This window comes from Electrophorus electricus, chromosome 6 (assembly GCF_013358815.1).
Source record: "Electrophorus electricus isolate fEleEle1 chromosome 6, fEleEle1.pri, whole genome shotgun sequence".
In the NCBI taxonomy this organism is placed as follows: Eukaryota; Metazoa; Chordata; class Actinopteri; order Gymnotiformes; family Gymnotidae; genus Electrophorus; species Electrophorus electricus.
Window position 1 is genome coordinate 8899316 of NC_049540.1, and position 17681 is coordinate 8916996.

Consider the following 17681-nt stretch of genomic DNA (forward strand, 5'->3'; position numbering starts at 1 on the left):
TCTCTCTCTCCCTCTACCTCACTCTCTGTCTCTCTCCCTCTACCTCACTCTCCCTGTCTCTCTCTCCCTCTACCTCACTCTCCCTGTCTCTCTCTCCCTCTACCTCACTCTGTCTCTCTCCCTCTACCTCACTCTCCCTGTCTCTCTCTCCCTCTACCTTACTCTCCGTCTCTCTCTCCCTCTACCTCACTCTCTCTGTCTCTCTCCCTCTACCTCACTCTCCCTGTCTCTCTCCCTCTACCTCACTCTCCCTGTCTCTCTCCCGCTACCTCATTCTCCCCCCCATCTCTCCTCCTTATAACAATAACAAAGTATCACCTTCATTAACTAGTTAAAGTAGATGCATTTTGGTTTATATTATGTGTTCAGGTTACTAAGCTTTCATGCATACTAGGTTGTGAAATTAATAAATTGCAAGTACTTGTGTTTGTTTGTTTTTTTGTTTGGTTTTTTTTTTTAGGAAAAAAGCATTTTATTCTTTTGGATTCAGATGAGATTTAGTTCAGGTAGATGCTAGTTAATTCCAGGTTAGTTTGGCATTAGATTTTGTAAAATATGTGTAGATCTTTGCTGTGTGCTGATATGCTGCATTTTCACTCCACTCCTGAATATCGTCTGATACGTATCACACATTTTTCAGAAAAACAGCTAAGAGACTGAAAGAAGAAACAGAGAGATTTATATGGTTAAGACCAAGGTTGTCCCAGTGGTAATAGGGAAACTTGGGGCTGTAACCTTAAGAGTGGCTCCAACAGATTTCAGGAATCGACAATCCCCCCCATAAGAAAAATATATCAATGTTGGCCATACCAGTATGGTGGATTGGCCATACCAGTATGGTGGACTGGTCACTTTGGAAGGCCTAACTTTTCCCTGATAGTGTGTTACTACGTCAGCTATCCAGTTCTATATTATAGATCAGTTGGCCCCAATAATAAGCTTTTAATAGTATCAACAGCAAATTATTGGAAATGTATTGAATTTTATATCAAACATATAAATCTTTTCATGATTCTATCTTGTGTACAGGAAGATTCTGCAAGGGAATTCCCCTGTTTCCAGTTCCCCCCTTGCCTGAGGAAAACTCTTGCCTGAGTCAGGCTGCATTTAAGGTTTAATACTCCAGAAGGCGAAACATGGTTCAGGCATCTAAGTGGGCTTTGTCTGAGTCTACTGTCAAGATCTAAAACAAAGCTGTGGTGATTATTCTAACTGCTTTTGAAATGAGCTAAACCTCTAAAGCTTTCCCTTTCCTTTCCCAAACTCGCTTTTCCGAAATTAGATGCTGTTTTTCAGATGAACCGATTGGTGTGTTCTGATGAACTACGGAGGTGTGGTTCTGTTAAACCAATCAGTGTGGTTTTAGATGCTGGTGTGGGCAAGCTGAGGACCGCAACTGGTTGTGAAGTACAAAGTAAAGGAATTACAAATATAGTCAAACCTCTTCAGAATGACAGTGCTACAGTATGCCCGCATCCACAAATGTTTCAGTGCTCAACACCAGAGTCAGTCGTTAGAGTGCAACGAGGTGAAAGGTCACAGGATTCAGCAAAACCATTTGATAGGATTTATGCCAGGATTCCACATCTGCAAAAACAAATCCCTGATGTGTGTGTTTGTGTGCACGCATGTATAGTGGGGTGTTCGTGTTGTGCAAGCGTGTGTGTGTGTTTGTTCATCATCCCTTGAAACAAAGTACAATGCTACTTTCACATTTGCATCTTGTATGCAATGATACGGATCATTCAGCACTGCTCACACCCACACAGATGTGGTAAAAATCACAGCAGACACAGCAGACAGTGAAAGTCCAAACCTCTCACCAAGGCCTCCCCGTGATGCGTACCTGGACAGAGGCAGACGCAATCATCAGAACCATCAAAGACACAGATTTGTACAATAATCCAAAGTCACTTGAGCGTGATTATTAGCTCCAACGTCGCCAACAGTGGTTGCCAGTATAGAGAAAGACATTACTGTTTAACTGTCCTGTTTTGTTCCTTTCTGCTCCCTTCACTAAACAAAGCATGCATCAGGAATCCATAGCAGATGAGCTCATTCTGCTTATAAATGGTGGGATTTTTTACCTTTGCATTTTATTTGATTATATATATATATATATTTCCAAGTTAGTAAAGGCCATACTGCCCGTTTTAGTGAATCATCTTCCAGTGTTTCTTATTAAGTGAATATACAGTGTTTATCTCAAAGGTAAAATATAATCCACTGTTTCAGCTGCTCCATTTAACGGAAGCTTTAAATCAGTGATATATATCAGGAATTTCTCTTAAACCGGAGTCCCTCATTAGCCACGTCCTGGCAGGCTCGGAGACAAAGGGGGCCTTTTTAGGGGGACACGAGCGCTAAATATGCATGAGCTTGAGAGTGTGTAAACCCGCAAGCCCACCTGTGCTGTTAACCTCCACCAAATAATTAAGAACAGCAGTAAATCCGGGGGAGTGCGTTAGTGTGGCCGGCCGCGACACGGGTCTTGGCCGCCCCGCACACCCCTGGCCTCCTGAAGGCCCGCATTACACGCGCCGGAGTACCGATGTGGGGGATAATTGCAGTAGGATCAAAGCTAAGCCTGTGCAAGACAAAATAGTGGTTCCCTGACACTCAACGCTGCTGCCTCGAAGAGGGAGTGTCTACCACGCATACTGATGAAGGACGAGGTACAGTAGAACAGGGGTGCGGCATGCACGTGTGTGTGGGTGTGTGTGTGTGTGTGTGTGTGTGTGTAAGCGGAGACAGTGGGAAAGATAAAAGGCGACTGTGGGTGTGTGTGCATTGGACTGATAATAGGATATGACTAGATGACTGGCTGGAGGAAATGCTACAAGGGGATGTGTGTTTTGTGAGCATGTGTGTGTATGTGTGTTTGTGTAAGTAGGTGTGTGTGTGTGTGTGTGTGTGTGTGTGAGGGTGGTGTTGGGTTAACCACACTGTTCTCACCATACTGAAGGAGGTCCCTTTTTATAGACCATTCAAAAAGGGTCCCTTTCACCTTCAGTGAAAGCCTACAGAATAATATTAGGCTTGTATTACCACAATACTGGATATGATCCAAATCTACACATACTGCAAGAATACATATTTGTGAATACACACACACACACACACCAGAAACCAACATGTATGTGATCAAAATCACAATAAAATGCATGACCCCAGTCACTCGCTGTTCACTGGTGGCAAAGTATGCCTTCGTTGCGTCAGTGAGTCGAGCGCCGAGTTAAATTTCATGCCTCTTAGCTGCCTTTTTGTTTGGAGCTTTACTCTGTGCATTCTCATTTCTGCTCAAAGGCAAAAGGCCAATCTTATCCAAACCCTTACACAGCATTAGCTCCGAGACAACCAGCAAGTCAATGCTAAAAGAAACACCCCTGCACTGTCAATTCCAACAGCATAAAAGGAAGAAAGAAAAAAAACGAGGCAACTGACAGATCAACCACATGGATCCTTTCTTTAGGTTATACTGGCCCTGAGAAGGGGGTGGGCAGAGATCATTAACGCAATCATCAGGGCTTGGCAGCCATTCGCATGCACTCCACTCTGCTCCAGCATCCAACAGCCATTAGCCAGGGTGGAGAGCACTATGGTCCTCCTTTACTTGTGGCAAGAGGAGTTGAAAGTGAAAACAAAAATCCCTGAAGACTGGATCAAGAAACCTCTGATCTCGGCGAATGGTCAGGAGATAAAACACTCACCTCTGTGTCACCAGGGCAGACCCCCGCGGAAGGGGAGCGGGAAATGAAGTGTCGGCGAACGTCGACCCCGGGTTAAGCCTTCACTCTGCATCGTGCACGGCGCTACCAAAGCTACGCAAGTTGCCGTGGCGCCGAGGTCACCTTCAAAGTGCCGCTCATATCAGGCACGCCAAAGCAGTGGAGTGGCGGCAACATCCAGCACCTGAACACACAGAGGCCCCTGAACACACAGAGCCCACTTTCATCTGACAGAGGCACCGTCAACCTGACTCCTACAGCCGGAAGCTTCCAGACTGCTTCACGCCTTTGATGCCACAGACAGAAACGGGCTGAACTGGATCCCACAAAGATAGAACCACAACAACCTACAATGACCTACAACGAAACAGAGTGGGGTTACATGTATGTAAATTAGACCCTTGGAACAACATCATGGGTAATGGGACTAAAGAAAGAAACAACTGCATCTTTCATTTGTGCTCTGTAAGTCGGTACCATTAGTTGTGCATTACAGCACCGCATGCCTTAATGATTTCTTTTAAGAAAGTAGGATGCCTCCTACAAAGCAAATACAAACAACTACAGCTAATCATACAGTCTGCCTTACATATGTATTTATTTATCTGTTGTTTAATAATTTATTCATTTATTCATTTTTTTTGCTTGTATTTAACTGCTGTGAGCTCGTCCTTAACCTCCACCTCCCCCGACCGGCATGGTCTAGAAGAGGCTAAGGAGCACACATTTCATCACAAGAGGATTTCAAACACCACCACCCTTGATTGCTGTGCTGAATATAAACGTTATTATTATTATTTTTTTTATTTAGTAGCTCCCCAGGGGACTGAGGCTTGGACTCTTCCTCAGAATAAAAATAGCAGGCCAATCAGAGAATGTCAACTCTTTTAGTTTGGGGTTTGTCAAGCGCATCATGATGGCACGCCTAGATCGCTAAATTCTGCTGGAGAGAAATACAATTTATGATGGCTGGGATTCCCATAATCCCCACTGCCCCAACTCTCCCAGACCCTTTGAATCAGATACACGGGCCGAGAGACCATACAGAGAACCAGCAGATCTGGTTCACTTTCCAAATTATTTGATCCCACTACCAATTCGGTGACATACAGTACTCACTCACTCTTTAAAAAAAGGACTATATTGTCACCACTTGGACAAATTGTAAGAGGCTTGAGATTCTGGGAGTGTTTAATGGGGGCTTCTACCAAGCTCTGGTAACATGAACACCAGGGTTTTAATCAAGGCCTATGTGACCTATCAGGGGAAGCACAAGGCAACCAGGGGCTGGACCAAGCGTCTCAGGACCTGAAGCGATGTGGGGACGTAGATTCGTTGGTATACTCAGCACAGAACAGGGAGAAGCACCATGACTGGCGACAAGCCTAATGGCTAGGCACGGCCAGTGCGTGTTAACGGGGCCTGCTGTCATTAGTCCACCATGTGAGACAGCCCCCTTCTCCGGTCTCTGCAGTGCCTGCTGCGTTCAGTCATCAGTCGTCCTCATCTGGAACAGAGGCCCACTGCGACAGAGGGGACTTGCTTGTTAAAAGCCAATCACCCAACGCTGTCGAGCATAGCGCCACCGTTTCCCACATGCCACGATCTCTCACGATCACGCCGAGGACAAAAACGACACTCTGCGGCACCGTCCGAGTGGCGCCCGGCAGATTAAAGCCCGCTTTTGGGGTGGCGGTCTGACTCGGGAGCTCCACCTGCAGGCATGGAGAAGACATCGCACAGGGATATGTGCACAAAGCCAGCAGTCTACATGATGAGCTATCTTATTGGGAACTGGGAGACAGCCATGCTCTGAGCTTAGCCATGGCTGACGGTAGAATATAATGCTCTGTTTACAAGGAAAACAAAGGAGCAAGGCAAAAAAAAAAAGGTTCAGTTCACAGATGTGTTTCACTTCAACATCTGCACTAATAATACAGGGAGGCTTTTAACCACGCTCGTGAGAGATCCGCGTATAACGGAGATCCGTGAGCTCATGGCAATGTGTAACTGTAAGAATATACATACAGACGAACTCCCTAAGCTTCCTCTCTAAGCTGTTTCTCAACAGGTCAAAAGCTGCTTTCACCCTTTGGGCTGTGGCCGTAGCTTCGGAGCTAATCCATTACTCCGCAGCCACACGAGGCTTTGTTACATAGAAGGAGGAAGTAGGAGCCTGAGGAATAAATCAAGGCACTAAACGGAGCCACTTTTATAAATCAGTGCCATCTTAATATGTCCCCGAGAGGTCCTCAGACCATCTAAGGCACAAATAAAGTTTGTGCAAATCCTGCTACAAACACTCCCTGTTGTTCATCTCACTCTGGCTTTTTTGTGTTTCACTATAGCATATGCCTATTTATGTTTAGCTATATATTTATTGCACTGGACTTTGATTAAACAACATTTTATGGGCATCTTCTCAGGCTTTCTTCAAATGTGCAGTTAGCTTTTCTGGACAGCTCAGCCAGGGTCCTGAAGGCCTTGTGGGACTTGAGTGCCGGATAGTGATATGTTTGAATCCACAAAGCCCTGGGGCTGTTGCGTTTGACAGTGATCTCCAGCACAGGAAGAGAAAACGGCCTGCTACCAAAATCCTAGAGCCTAAATTGAAGGAGGAGATAAAACCACCGTTGCATCGACTGAACCGGTGTAGAAAGAGACAGTCAGTGTAGCGCAGCAGCTGTGCATTATACAATAACCCCCGGCAACAATGCCCGGCAGAAATCTATCTGAAGGCTGACTTGTCAGAATTGGATTCATCCAGGCAAAGTGAGCAAGAGATAAAGACAGGAAGAGAGAGAGAGAGAGAGAGAGAGAGAATTCGAGAAAGAAAGAGGGAGAGAGAGCGAGAAAGTGAGAGAGTACAAGAAAGAAGGGGTTTGTGTTGCTTTTTTTTCTGCTGATGTCACGATAAGAGGAGGGACCATTGGTTTCAATTTTCCGAGGATAAAAAAAGCACAAGCGATGAGACAAAGAGACAGGCTGCTGATATCAGTTGTTTCCTCTCCCACAGCTCCCTACTTCACAGAGAGCAGGCTTGCTAAAACAGATCACTGAGGGCGATTCTCCAGTGCAGAAGCCACACCATTGCCAGAGCTGATTGCATAACCCATGTATAATTATCCAGTTACATCACGGGGGGGTGGGGGGGGGGGGGGGGGGGGCTCAGACCTTAGCCGCTTTGGAACATTAACCTGCGCTGGTGGTGCAACAGTGACCCAGAGTTATGCCTAGTCCACATTTAGAACAGCTGGCTGTCAGCAGGGAGTGACGCCTCTCATCATCTCCACCACGGCGTAGCTCGGCCTTTGACAGGCAGCGGACATGACGAAGTGTCGGCTTTGCACGCAGGCAGCCTCTTACAGGGGCAGGTGTCATTTCTGAGTCAGAGATAATATCTCACCGAGCCTGCGGAGGTCTAGTACAGACTTAGGAAACATCTGCTGGTATAATTAGGGAAGAAGGTCGAGGGCGAAAACATATTTCATTCTGCAAAACAAGAATTAGGGTTACGTCTCAAAAGATGCAGGACCTAACAGAAAAGAGCAGAATGCTTCAAATGAATTTATTGCGGCCTTACTTATCTGTAATCGGGTTAAGATCGATATCAGTCACAATTTTTGCCTTTCATGTTAATTAATGTTGTGTTAATTCTGTTGATTTCACCAATATAATTCTCAGCTTTACAGGTTACACGTGGAGCAGTGGTAATACTGTAAGCTATTCTAATACTTAACTGTCCATATTGGTCAAGAAAAGTCTGAACCATAACACAAAGTAGCCTTCACTCTTGGTATAACAGATCAAACACGACAGGGCCATTAATTAGAATACATGCTAAACCCCATTAATTAGAATACATGCTAAACCCCTTAATTAGAATACACGCTTCAGTCAGTGCATTGTAGATCGCTTGAATCTAACAGCGTTTTCCACACGTTCTTATTCAGTGCTGTTTTGTTATCTGTCCTTTCTCATTTTCATTTCCTTTTCGATCAAAGTCACCTGCATCACCTAAAACCAGGAATGTCTCTCTAGGTCCAAAGTGCATGGTGTCATGGACAGCTGGTCTGAGTTAGCCTGCTTGTTGGGTACACAGATAGGACCATCCTAAGTCAAACAGTTTTCATCACCATGGCTACTCAGGAGATTCAGGAATAAGATCTAATGTCAGTGGTATTTTATAGTACGCTTCCAGCCACTGGTTGTAAGATTAACAGTGTGAGTGCTCAGACACCCTGGTTTTTTTTTTTTCCTTTGGTTTTATTTTGATTTTTTTTTTTGCCGACCACAGGCCAGTAACCTCAGCGTGAAGAATGAGTGTGTGGTCCGTGGCCTAAGAAAATGAAAGTTGACCTTTAAAATATGTGGAATAATGAAGCCTCAGTGTGCTAAGAGTGGGATATACTGCAGGCCCTGGCCGTAGCGCTCGCCAACAGAGACGCGCTGTCAGAAGCATCAGACCCAAGAAGGAACCCAAGAATGTGAAAAAGCCATCAAAAGACTCCTCCATCCACATCCTCCTCAGATGCAAAGCCCAAACCATGCAGTCTTAATTATTGGTGACCCTGGCCTTGCACGCACACACACAGACTGACTGCACAATCCACTTATTCCCCTGTTTCCAACCCACACAGGTGTTTGGATGAGGAAGACTGTAGGTGCAGAATACATTCAGATAAGGCATCACACTAGCAAATGTGAATTAGTGAGGGCAACATTTTCATTTTTTTTATATATTTCATTGATTATCAAGTTATATTTTACAAGGAATATGTAACAATACATAAAAATCAGTGAATTAAGCTGGCTTTACATACCTAAATGTCTGTAAAAAATAAATGGTATAAATAAATGTATTACACACTGGGTTGAGCAGAAATGGGACTGTGTTCTGCTCTCCACAGCACTTTTGCTTCTAACATCCAGTAGTTCTCCGCTTGTATCCGGGGACCGGCATATATGCTGTCAAATAATTTTGTTTTTAATTTATCAAAGGTATGTGAGTGAATTCCAGAACCTTGCAGCTACTACCTGGACATTGATTAAATCCATTTATAAAGCTCAGCACCACACTGGTTTGTTGAGGTGATTTGCTGAGATGCAATTTCCACTGTCAAGCAATAAAACGCCCTTTCTGTATTTTGAAACTTTGCAAGTGGAAAAGCTTCATTAGGCTACAGGGAAGGCATGAAGAGATAACGTTCCATAAGTACTCTTTCCTAACTCAAATATTTTATAAAGATGAAAGTTGTCAAATGAGCGAAAGAAACACGGCGGTCCCTGAGGAAGGCATTCTTTCTGCTTTCTCTGCTACCTGTCATTCTTTTCACAAGTACCAGTGAATAACAGTAATTTAAAATTCAATTTCCTCCCAGAAAACAACCCCCAGGCTGTTTTGTATACATTTCCTGGTATTTGGACACACATTTTCCAAGGTTTTGGTGGACTACCACCAGTGCTGACAGGAACTTTACTACTGCCTGCTGTGCTGCCGATGTACCCGGACACCTTGGAAAGGTTTATTTTTATTTAAAAGCCCTTTAATATGCTGCATTCAAATTAGTGACTAGAACGATGACACCTCAAACTGGAAAAGAGAGGTCTGGCCAAGATCTTTTAAGGCAGAGTAATTTGTTCCAGCACAAACCGTCAAAGAATTTTCTTAGCTTTATTTATTCATATATTGATTCTTTCATTCACCCATTTGGTTAGTTAGTATATTGTGCTTTCGAGAATGAGATAAAGGCCTAATGAATGATAACTTTTTATTATAACCCAAGGTGGTGAAACAGATATACCGAAGACCATCATCGCATCAGCGTAATGGCAAACAGTTCAGGTACGCAGAGGCAACCTGCTCAGTGCACTGTAACAAGGCTTCCGGCCATAGCCTTGAGTATGGACTGGTCTGTGCAGGTCACACACTATAGTCATTCACTCCTTTAATCCATCCAGCTGGGAATTCACTTACAATCTTACTGGATGAGCAGATTACAAACTGGCTTGCTTACATGGAGAAACCCCAAGCAGCAGAATCTTTCTTATGCAAAATGGAATATTCTCACTGTAGACTATAAAGGAAGGATATTTCCCTCCATTAATGCGAATGGGGGAACATTATCTTTGATGTAATATTTGGAGTGAAAGGGCACTGATGTCAAAGGAACTGGGGGGGGGGTTCCGCACATTCAGGTCTTGCTTTGCTTCGAGCCGACTCGAGTTTCCTGCCGACTCGAGGTGGACAGATGTAAGAATACAGTTTGAACAATAATGTGTTAAAATGGACCAAAAGGAGGGAGAGGACAAGTGAAAATTAAAGAACCACTGTGCTGGAGGTAGTAAGCAAATTTCAAACAAGGTTAAACAGACCATACAGAGACAGAAATTACTTGGACAGTAGTTATTGATTTCTTCACACTGCTATATGAATTCCGATCAATACCTAAACCTAAAGCTGGCACACCTAATTTAAAAATCAACATCAGTAATGAGATGATTTCTGCCAATTGTGAGCTATGATGAAAAGGACTGATAAGAAAAAGAGGTGAGGCTGGATATCTCCCCCCCCCACAGTGACAAACACAGAACGAACCTCACCAAGCTCCGTTCATGCAGCCGCCGTTGTCAACAGAAAGCTGATGTCGCCCCGCATGCCCGTTCACACTGAAAAGCTGAATCTGGAGACAAGCTGCCCGTGACCTCTCCTGACCTACGGCCCTTCCTGCACACGCACACGCGCACACACCCTGTGACTCACACGCAGAGCCAAACAAAAAGGCTCAGAAGCCTCGTATCTGTATACGTTTTTTATCCGCCTGTTCTCTGGTGCCTGGCAGCCTCTGTAGCCGAGTACGGAAATGAGCGCAATACAAAAGTGAGAAGGATTCATATAAATATTTACGCTGGGGAAGTTACATCTTTATCCACATGCTGATAATAAGAGAAAGCTTCTTAAAACGGGTTCTGCCTACACTTCCAAGGGTTGCGAGTTGCCCTACTATTGAAGAAAAACTAATTTCTCCACAAATCTCCTTCAGTTAGTGTGACATTTTGTAAAGGTTATCCAAATCAATGGAAAACATGAATGATGTCACTGTGGCATTTCCAATTTTCCTGCTTAACCAGCATCTTGCTATACCAATGTCCTGCCTAACCAAGGTCCTGTTTCACCAGCACTGTGCCGCAACAGTGTCCTGTTTAACCAGAATCCTGCCATCCTAGTGTCCTGCTTACCCAACATCCTGCTGCACCAGTGTCCTACTTACCCAGCATCCTGGTGTTCCAGCGTCCTGTTTAGCCAACATCCTGCTGTACAACTGTCCTGCTTAACAAGCATCCTGCTATACTGTACACGTCAGGGCTTTTTCAAACAACACGATTTCACCATTGGTATAAACTATATCTGTTCAACGGATATTTGGGAATTGTCTGGGAGTCTGGTGGAGAGTTTAGGAATCATGTAGTTCTGTAACATGCAAGAGCCTTTAAGAACAGTCACATGCTACTGCAACAAACACCCTGGCAGTCTTATCCATCAGTGAGCTCTGACTGGTAAGCTCTGCACTGTTTTAGGATTTATGGACTGCCTTTAAATTGATTCCTTGTGTTAAGTGGTACACCATGGCATTGCATTTCAACCAAAGCATTCTAAAACCTTCCCTCCACTGCATGTGAAAAACACAAGGCAGGACTTGCATAATCCTTCCAAGTGAGCACAGGGGCGGTCACCTGTACTGAGCGGATTAGATCACAGCTTGTCCTTGCATGACCTCTCTATGTGTACTTAAGCGACAAGGCGAAGCAGACATAAAGAGTAAACACATGAAAGCTTCCATTTCATTCTCTTATCTCCACTGCATCTTCCTCAGTGTTCTTCCTCAGTGTTCTTCCATTCCAGAGGTAATAAATCATGTCCAAGCTTTACAGATTGGGGCCTGGTGCTCAAGCAGAGGTCAGCTAAATACCCCACTTTCCACCACTCACGGCGGGAATGTCTCTCTATCTCGCTCCCTCTTTGCATTGAAACTCTAAGTCTAAGGAAGGTCTGGCTGGCTTTATAAATGTAAATTTTGCACTAAGTGCACACTGTGTGGTAAATGCTCAAGTGCTGCTTCGCTCTCACTCAGGGATTTACTGCTTTTCTCAGTTACTAACCATATGATTTCTAAAACACAAACCTTTGTGGTTGGAGTAATAAGTATAGTCGTGGTATAAACACTAAAGCATGCAAAAACCCAACATTTTTAAGCACATCTTTTATAATGGTGTACAAAAATTCATTGTGAGTTTTAAACAATTAGAGCAACTATTAGGGCAATGGTAGCTCAGTGTTTAAGATACATGATTAGTACTCAGTAGGTTGCCAGTTCAATCACCACCACTGCTAGGTTGCCGCTGCTCGTCTCCTGAACAAGGGCCTAACTTAGTTGCTCAAGTTGTCTTCAGTCAGAATTATAAGTCACTTTGGATAAAAGTGTCAGCTAAATACCATAAATGTAACTTTTATTTATAAGTGGTGATTCAGAATTGACTGTAGTGTCTCAAGAGAACTGTATTAATGAAACCTATAATAGTGCAAAGGGGACCTAAACAGAGCCAACATCAGCAGCTCTGTAATGTAGCGATGGATAGTTCTGGTGCAGATTAAAAAAAATCCTCTCCAGGATTTTGTTCCACCCACCTGACTTTGCAGCTTAGCTCAAGCCAGCAGCTAGAATTAATTAGTAAAACCAGCTGGGTGACACAAATTCATGGCAAGCATGACTTCTTGGATATGAATACGTCAACTGTGCCTGTTAACCAAATGTACAATTCAGGGTACACCTCAACAGAAAACCCACTGCGTGGACATGCAAACATTTGAAAATGCAACATAAAAATAACCCCAGTTGTTCAGGGTCAGCTCAAGTATTTAAGACCCAACACATTCTGCTGGGTTCTCTGTGAACAGCAGGGACATGTCCGAACTCTTCTCCGGCTAATTTATTTAGCATTGTTCCAAGGGAATGAATAACTGGTTGATGTCCAGAAGTAAAAGATCACAGTGTCTCCTGCTGCATTCCACGTGAAGCGCGCGGAACATTCAGTGCACCCGATCAAGTGCGTGAGAATGCCGTGCTGGAACACAAAGTTCTCTATCCCCTCTTAAAGCACACGCCACTGCAGGAACTCCCTGCGCCCCGCGTGAAGCACATTTGGAACCAGGCCACATTTCAATCTCCCGCTCCTGCACTCTCCAGCCCGACGCGTCCACAGTCTCTTCACGTGCGTGTTTGTTCAGCAGATTTTAGCCCCCATCTCCTCTCCATATCGCCGTTCTCCGCTGCTGGGGGTCAGCTGTTGTTGTCTGGCCCCTCACCCTGACCCATAAGATGTGAACAGGACCACTTGACTCGACACGGCCGGGGCCGACCCACGGTCCTAGAGAGCTGCGTGCGCCGGCTGAACCGCTCATGAGCCCCGTCGCAGAGATTTCTGACATTTGTGGTGCAGCCCACTCGACAGCACTGTAAACACCCTCGCAAGGCTCTGCAATCACAGCGAAAACAAACAGCGGCTCACTGTGGGTGTGCCGCGCGCTGGCAAAGCCCGAGCCACACAGTGGGCTGCTTCCATTTCTCCACCACACCTGCTGATCTGCCGAGCTTCCTTTAAGGTGATTGATAAATAAAACCAGTGCTATGGGAGATAGTGTCTCAGCTCAATACCGTGTTCGCACATAAATAAACCAAGTTTAGTAGTATACTATAAGCTGCAGAAGGGAAAGAATAAGCAAATGTGTTTTATATATATATATATATATATATATATATATATATATATATATATATATATATATATATATATATATATATATTCAGTGAGCTTTTCAAACAAGAGGGTGAAATCCTGAGTGACAGGTGACTTTTCTATGGCTACAACCTCAGTCCTGTCCAGCAGACAGCGGTTTCCACAGGCAATGGCTTTTCCACAGCCAGATTCCACAAAGGGCAGGCAGCCCTCAGCCTCGAGGAAGGTCCACCCTTAATCCCCATCAGTTCCTGGGGACGGAGTCCATGCCTAGGTCTGGCACAGGCCCACCCTGAAAGAGCAGCACGCCCCAAGCAGGAGGGTGCGGGGCCGCCACTCTAAACGAGGCCAAAGCTGTTAACGAGAGGGACGTGAGTGATTTGCGAGCCCTCGCCTCAGCCTCCTCGCTCAGCTCCGCCAGCAGTTTCACATGCAGCCAGCGAGGCAGTTAACATGAGAGCCTTTCTGATGGAGACACTGACTATTTACAATACGGCTGCATAAAGTAACTCTAATGGCAGTGCCGACCACTCCCTAAATTTGCACTCTGGTTGAGATACGGACCTAGAGGTTCAGCTCCACACGTTAAGAGGCTCATGCAGCATATGATTTTGTGATTTCATTTGAGCCAGACCATCCTCATGCATATAAATGGATTTAACATGACAGTGGAGATTGATCAAAACATTGCTGAAAATGAATGCATGATCATTTTTGTTAAATTCAAAATCAACTTTTAAAAACACCTGAAAAAAAATGTACTGAGGCCTAGTTCCTGTGCTAGGAACAAGGCAGGCCAAACAATCGGTGACTGTTAACTGCCAACAGCTATACTGAGATCACACTGCATTAAGTGAAGAACTGCATAGAACATCTGAGCTTAAATCCAGGCCTTGAAACTCTAATCAGATTTAATAGGCTACTGTCCTACCTCTCTAGTACCACACTTTTTCAAGCAACGACATGCTTTGGCCCTGTCCTGAGAGACACCTGGGGGACCTACCCGGAGATATCTTCTACACTGTAGCACACCTGATTCGACTATCATCTAACTCTCAGGTCATTCCGTTCTGGAATCTGGTCCAAGTGTCAGTGCAAGAAACATTTAGGATCGGGGCTCAGGGGCTCTAGACCTGGGTGCAGAAGACCCTGCGCAGGCTCAACTGCTGTGGTCCAAAGCTACAGCACTGTCAATCGGACACTTGTGTAATAACTGGTCAGACTCCATTTCATTAACCAGGAGAGAGATTTAACACAATGCCACAGTGCGGTATACAGACAGGGAAAAGAAAAAAAGGAAAAGAAAAATTAAAGTGAAATATGCTTGCTAAGACCTGACATGCTTCTAGTATTTTCTCTCCAGAGTTGTGAAAAGGTGTCAATCCAGACAGCAAATTAATCCCACAGGCCAGAGGAGGGAGTTTTCAGACAAACGCCAAGGCGTGAGTACCAGACTTGCTGACGTGAGACATCCTCTTTCTGTTTTACTGACAAAAATAAATACATAAAAATAAAAACCCCACAACTCTGTTTGTCATCTAAGGCTTTTTTTCCCTCCCAAGGTAACACTGTTTAAGAAGACTTATTTAATGTAATTTTGTATTTTGAAGTTTGATAATTTTGCTAATGCTTGCTATATATTTCGAGCCAAACAAATGTCATAGCTTCATTGCTTTTGGATGTATTGTTAAAAAGTATTTTATTTTCAAAAATACGCCACCATGCGTATTTATGAAAGAACCACCATACCATCAAACCAGAGGAATAAACCAGTAATTAATGCCAATACATGCACACTGTATACCCTGTAATAACAGAAAAACCTGCTTATAGTTTATTAGGTGTCTACAGTACAAGCTTGCAATTTAAGTTACACCTGTTTGTTTGTCATTGATAATAATGCTATGTTAACACACCAAGAATGCAAGAAAGCGTACACAACAGCTGAACATCATCTCAAACAAACTAAACGCTGCCTTTTTACATCAAAGAATCGTTGCAATTTAATAAATCATAGCAACACTTACAAGAAATGTGGTTTTTAAACAAATGAATTTACCTATGTCAATGGTCTTCTTTTAACTGAGATTTTAATTGTGCCACTGTGCAATATACAATAACACTCAACACGAAAGGTCATTTAATTACTTTCTATTGTACATATACCTTTGAAGTTGAACACATGATGGAGAACTTGTTTAAACTTTGCTTAGGATTTGAGTCTGAGCTGATCCAAACCTGATCTCTTGACTTTGAGCGCTGTGACCTGTGTAACCTCATCTGAGACGAAGACATGATAATAGGAAAGGGCATTTTATGGCTTTTGCTTTTATGTGCACGGTTGACTTACACTATGCCATTTCATCTAAAAAACAAAAAAAAAACAGCAGATAAAAAAAGAAGGAGATGCTTATATAGGAGATGGTTAGAATTACGTGGGACTGTGTACTGGAGAAAAACTTGCACCTTCTCCTACGTCCCTATACAGCCCTTTAAAACAAGTTCTAGTGTCTGACCTAGACAACTACACTGTCATTGCATAATTTGAAATGGGTGCAATGTACACATAAAATGTTTATTTTATACATTTTTATTGGAGAAGACGTGAGTCAGTGATCCCTGAATCTTACATTTTTGTATGGCACATTTTTTTTAAACTACCTAGGCTGCAGCTGCAAAGAAAATATACAGGTTAGGTTGTGAATAGAACCACCTCCATGCTTGTAATAACAAGGGGGAAAAAGTCTACGGCCTGCCGGATGTATTATATATACATATGTAAAACGCACCACTAGGCACGCAGTTGGTGCCGTTTCTGTCACGTGTACGGAGAGAATAACGCCTTCATTCATTCACTTTGCACACACGGCTCACTCTCTACAGCAGTTCTTACATTTTGTCACTTTCTTCTTACAAAGCAGTGGCAGGCGAAACAGCATCCTGCCCAACAAGCGCACACTGCATTTCGTCTTCTCCCATTCTTCCGAGCTCGCTTTTCACGATCGCTTTCATTCTAAACTGTCTGCTAGTGTACTAAACAAAAAACCAACTGCAGGCAAACAACTGCAGAGAGAGAGAGAGAGAGAGAGAGAGAGAGAGAGAGAGAGACGCCGCTGTACAACAACTGTTTGACCGGTTGTGCGGGCAGGTCTTTGTGGACCCCACAGTACCACACCGTGGACATAAAGAGCTTTGAAGGGGCAACTGAAGGCATCGCACCGTGCACGGTAAGATCTTACCTAACGTGAAGTACGGCAGAGCGGTGTTGTCAAGATCATCCAAAACCGAGATTTGTCCAGGTACATCAGTTCTAACGAACAGCAAGAGTCGGGATTCCCCTCCGGCCATGCTCCCGGATCCAGCGCCGGTGAAACTGAACTCGTTCTCCCGGAGCACGGGCAGGGTAGACACGGTCACGGTCTTGACTTCACAAGGACTCTCCGCTTCATTCTGTTTATCCTTGTCTTCTTGAGGCTTTCCTCCCGACTTGGTTGCCGTCGCTGTCAGAGAGACCCCCAGCAGGAGGAGGGCGAGTCGCGCTACTCTCCGTGCCATCCCGCTACCCGTGCGCGGCTTTCGTGCTTTGAATGGAGCACACAAGCAGTGCGTTCGTTTATAGCGGCGTCTCGGCAACGGGGACGGCTCTGTCCAGGAGGCGGCAGTGCAGGTGAATTCGGCTATGTTTATTATTCGTTGCTCTCGAGATGATCGTTTCAGAAGTCGTAACACGTGATGACTAACAGCACATTTCACAACGCACTTCGGTTGTTTATTGCCCCCGTCATTCCACACACAGCGCTTATCATTCCGAACATTTGCAATACCCGTGCTTAACTATGCACTCTGTGATCTGTTCGAATTCAGACAGCCCAGTCCATTAAAACAGCCTATCAAACTGAATGCAGTTTTTGTAAAATGTATGCATACATAATATAGGAATAAGGTAAGCGTTAACACTTAATTATTAATGTTTACTATAAATCCCCAAATAAGGTAACACTGAATCAAACCAAGCACACACCCCATCTCCTTTTAAAATGAATGAAACTTAATGTTACACTCACACACCAACCTCTGCTCTTGAACGTCCAGACGTTCAGACTGACATTCATAAGTGTGGTCTGCTTAAATAACATTAGACTTCCCAAGGACCTTACT

The 17681-nt window shown here is 44.2% G+C and overlaps 1 protein-coding gene across 2 annotated transcripts in view; it reads right to left on the reverse strand.

The window, feature by feature from the left end:
• LOC113587152 (astrotactin-2) overlaps nt 1-17175 on the reverse strand; it is a 266976-nt gene extending 249801 nt beyond the window's left edge. For both annotated transcript variants that reach the window (XM_035526959.1, XM_035526958.1), the window contains exon 1: nt 16763-17175. In XM_035526959.1, the coding sequence (XP_035382852.1) occupies nt 16763-17078 (316 nt within the window). In that variant the 5' untranslated portion in view covers nt 17079-17175. The remainder of the gene's footprint in view (nt 1-16762) is intronic.
• Nucleotides 17176-17681: the final 506 nt, after the last annotated feature.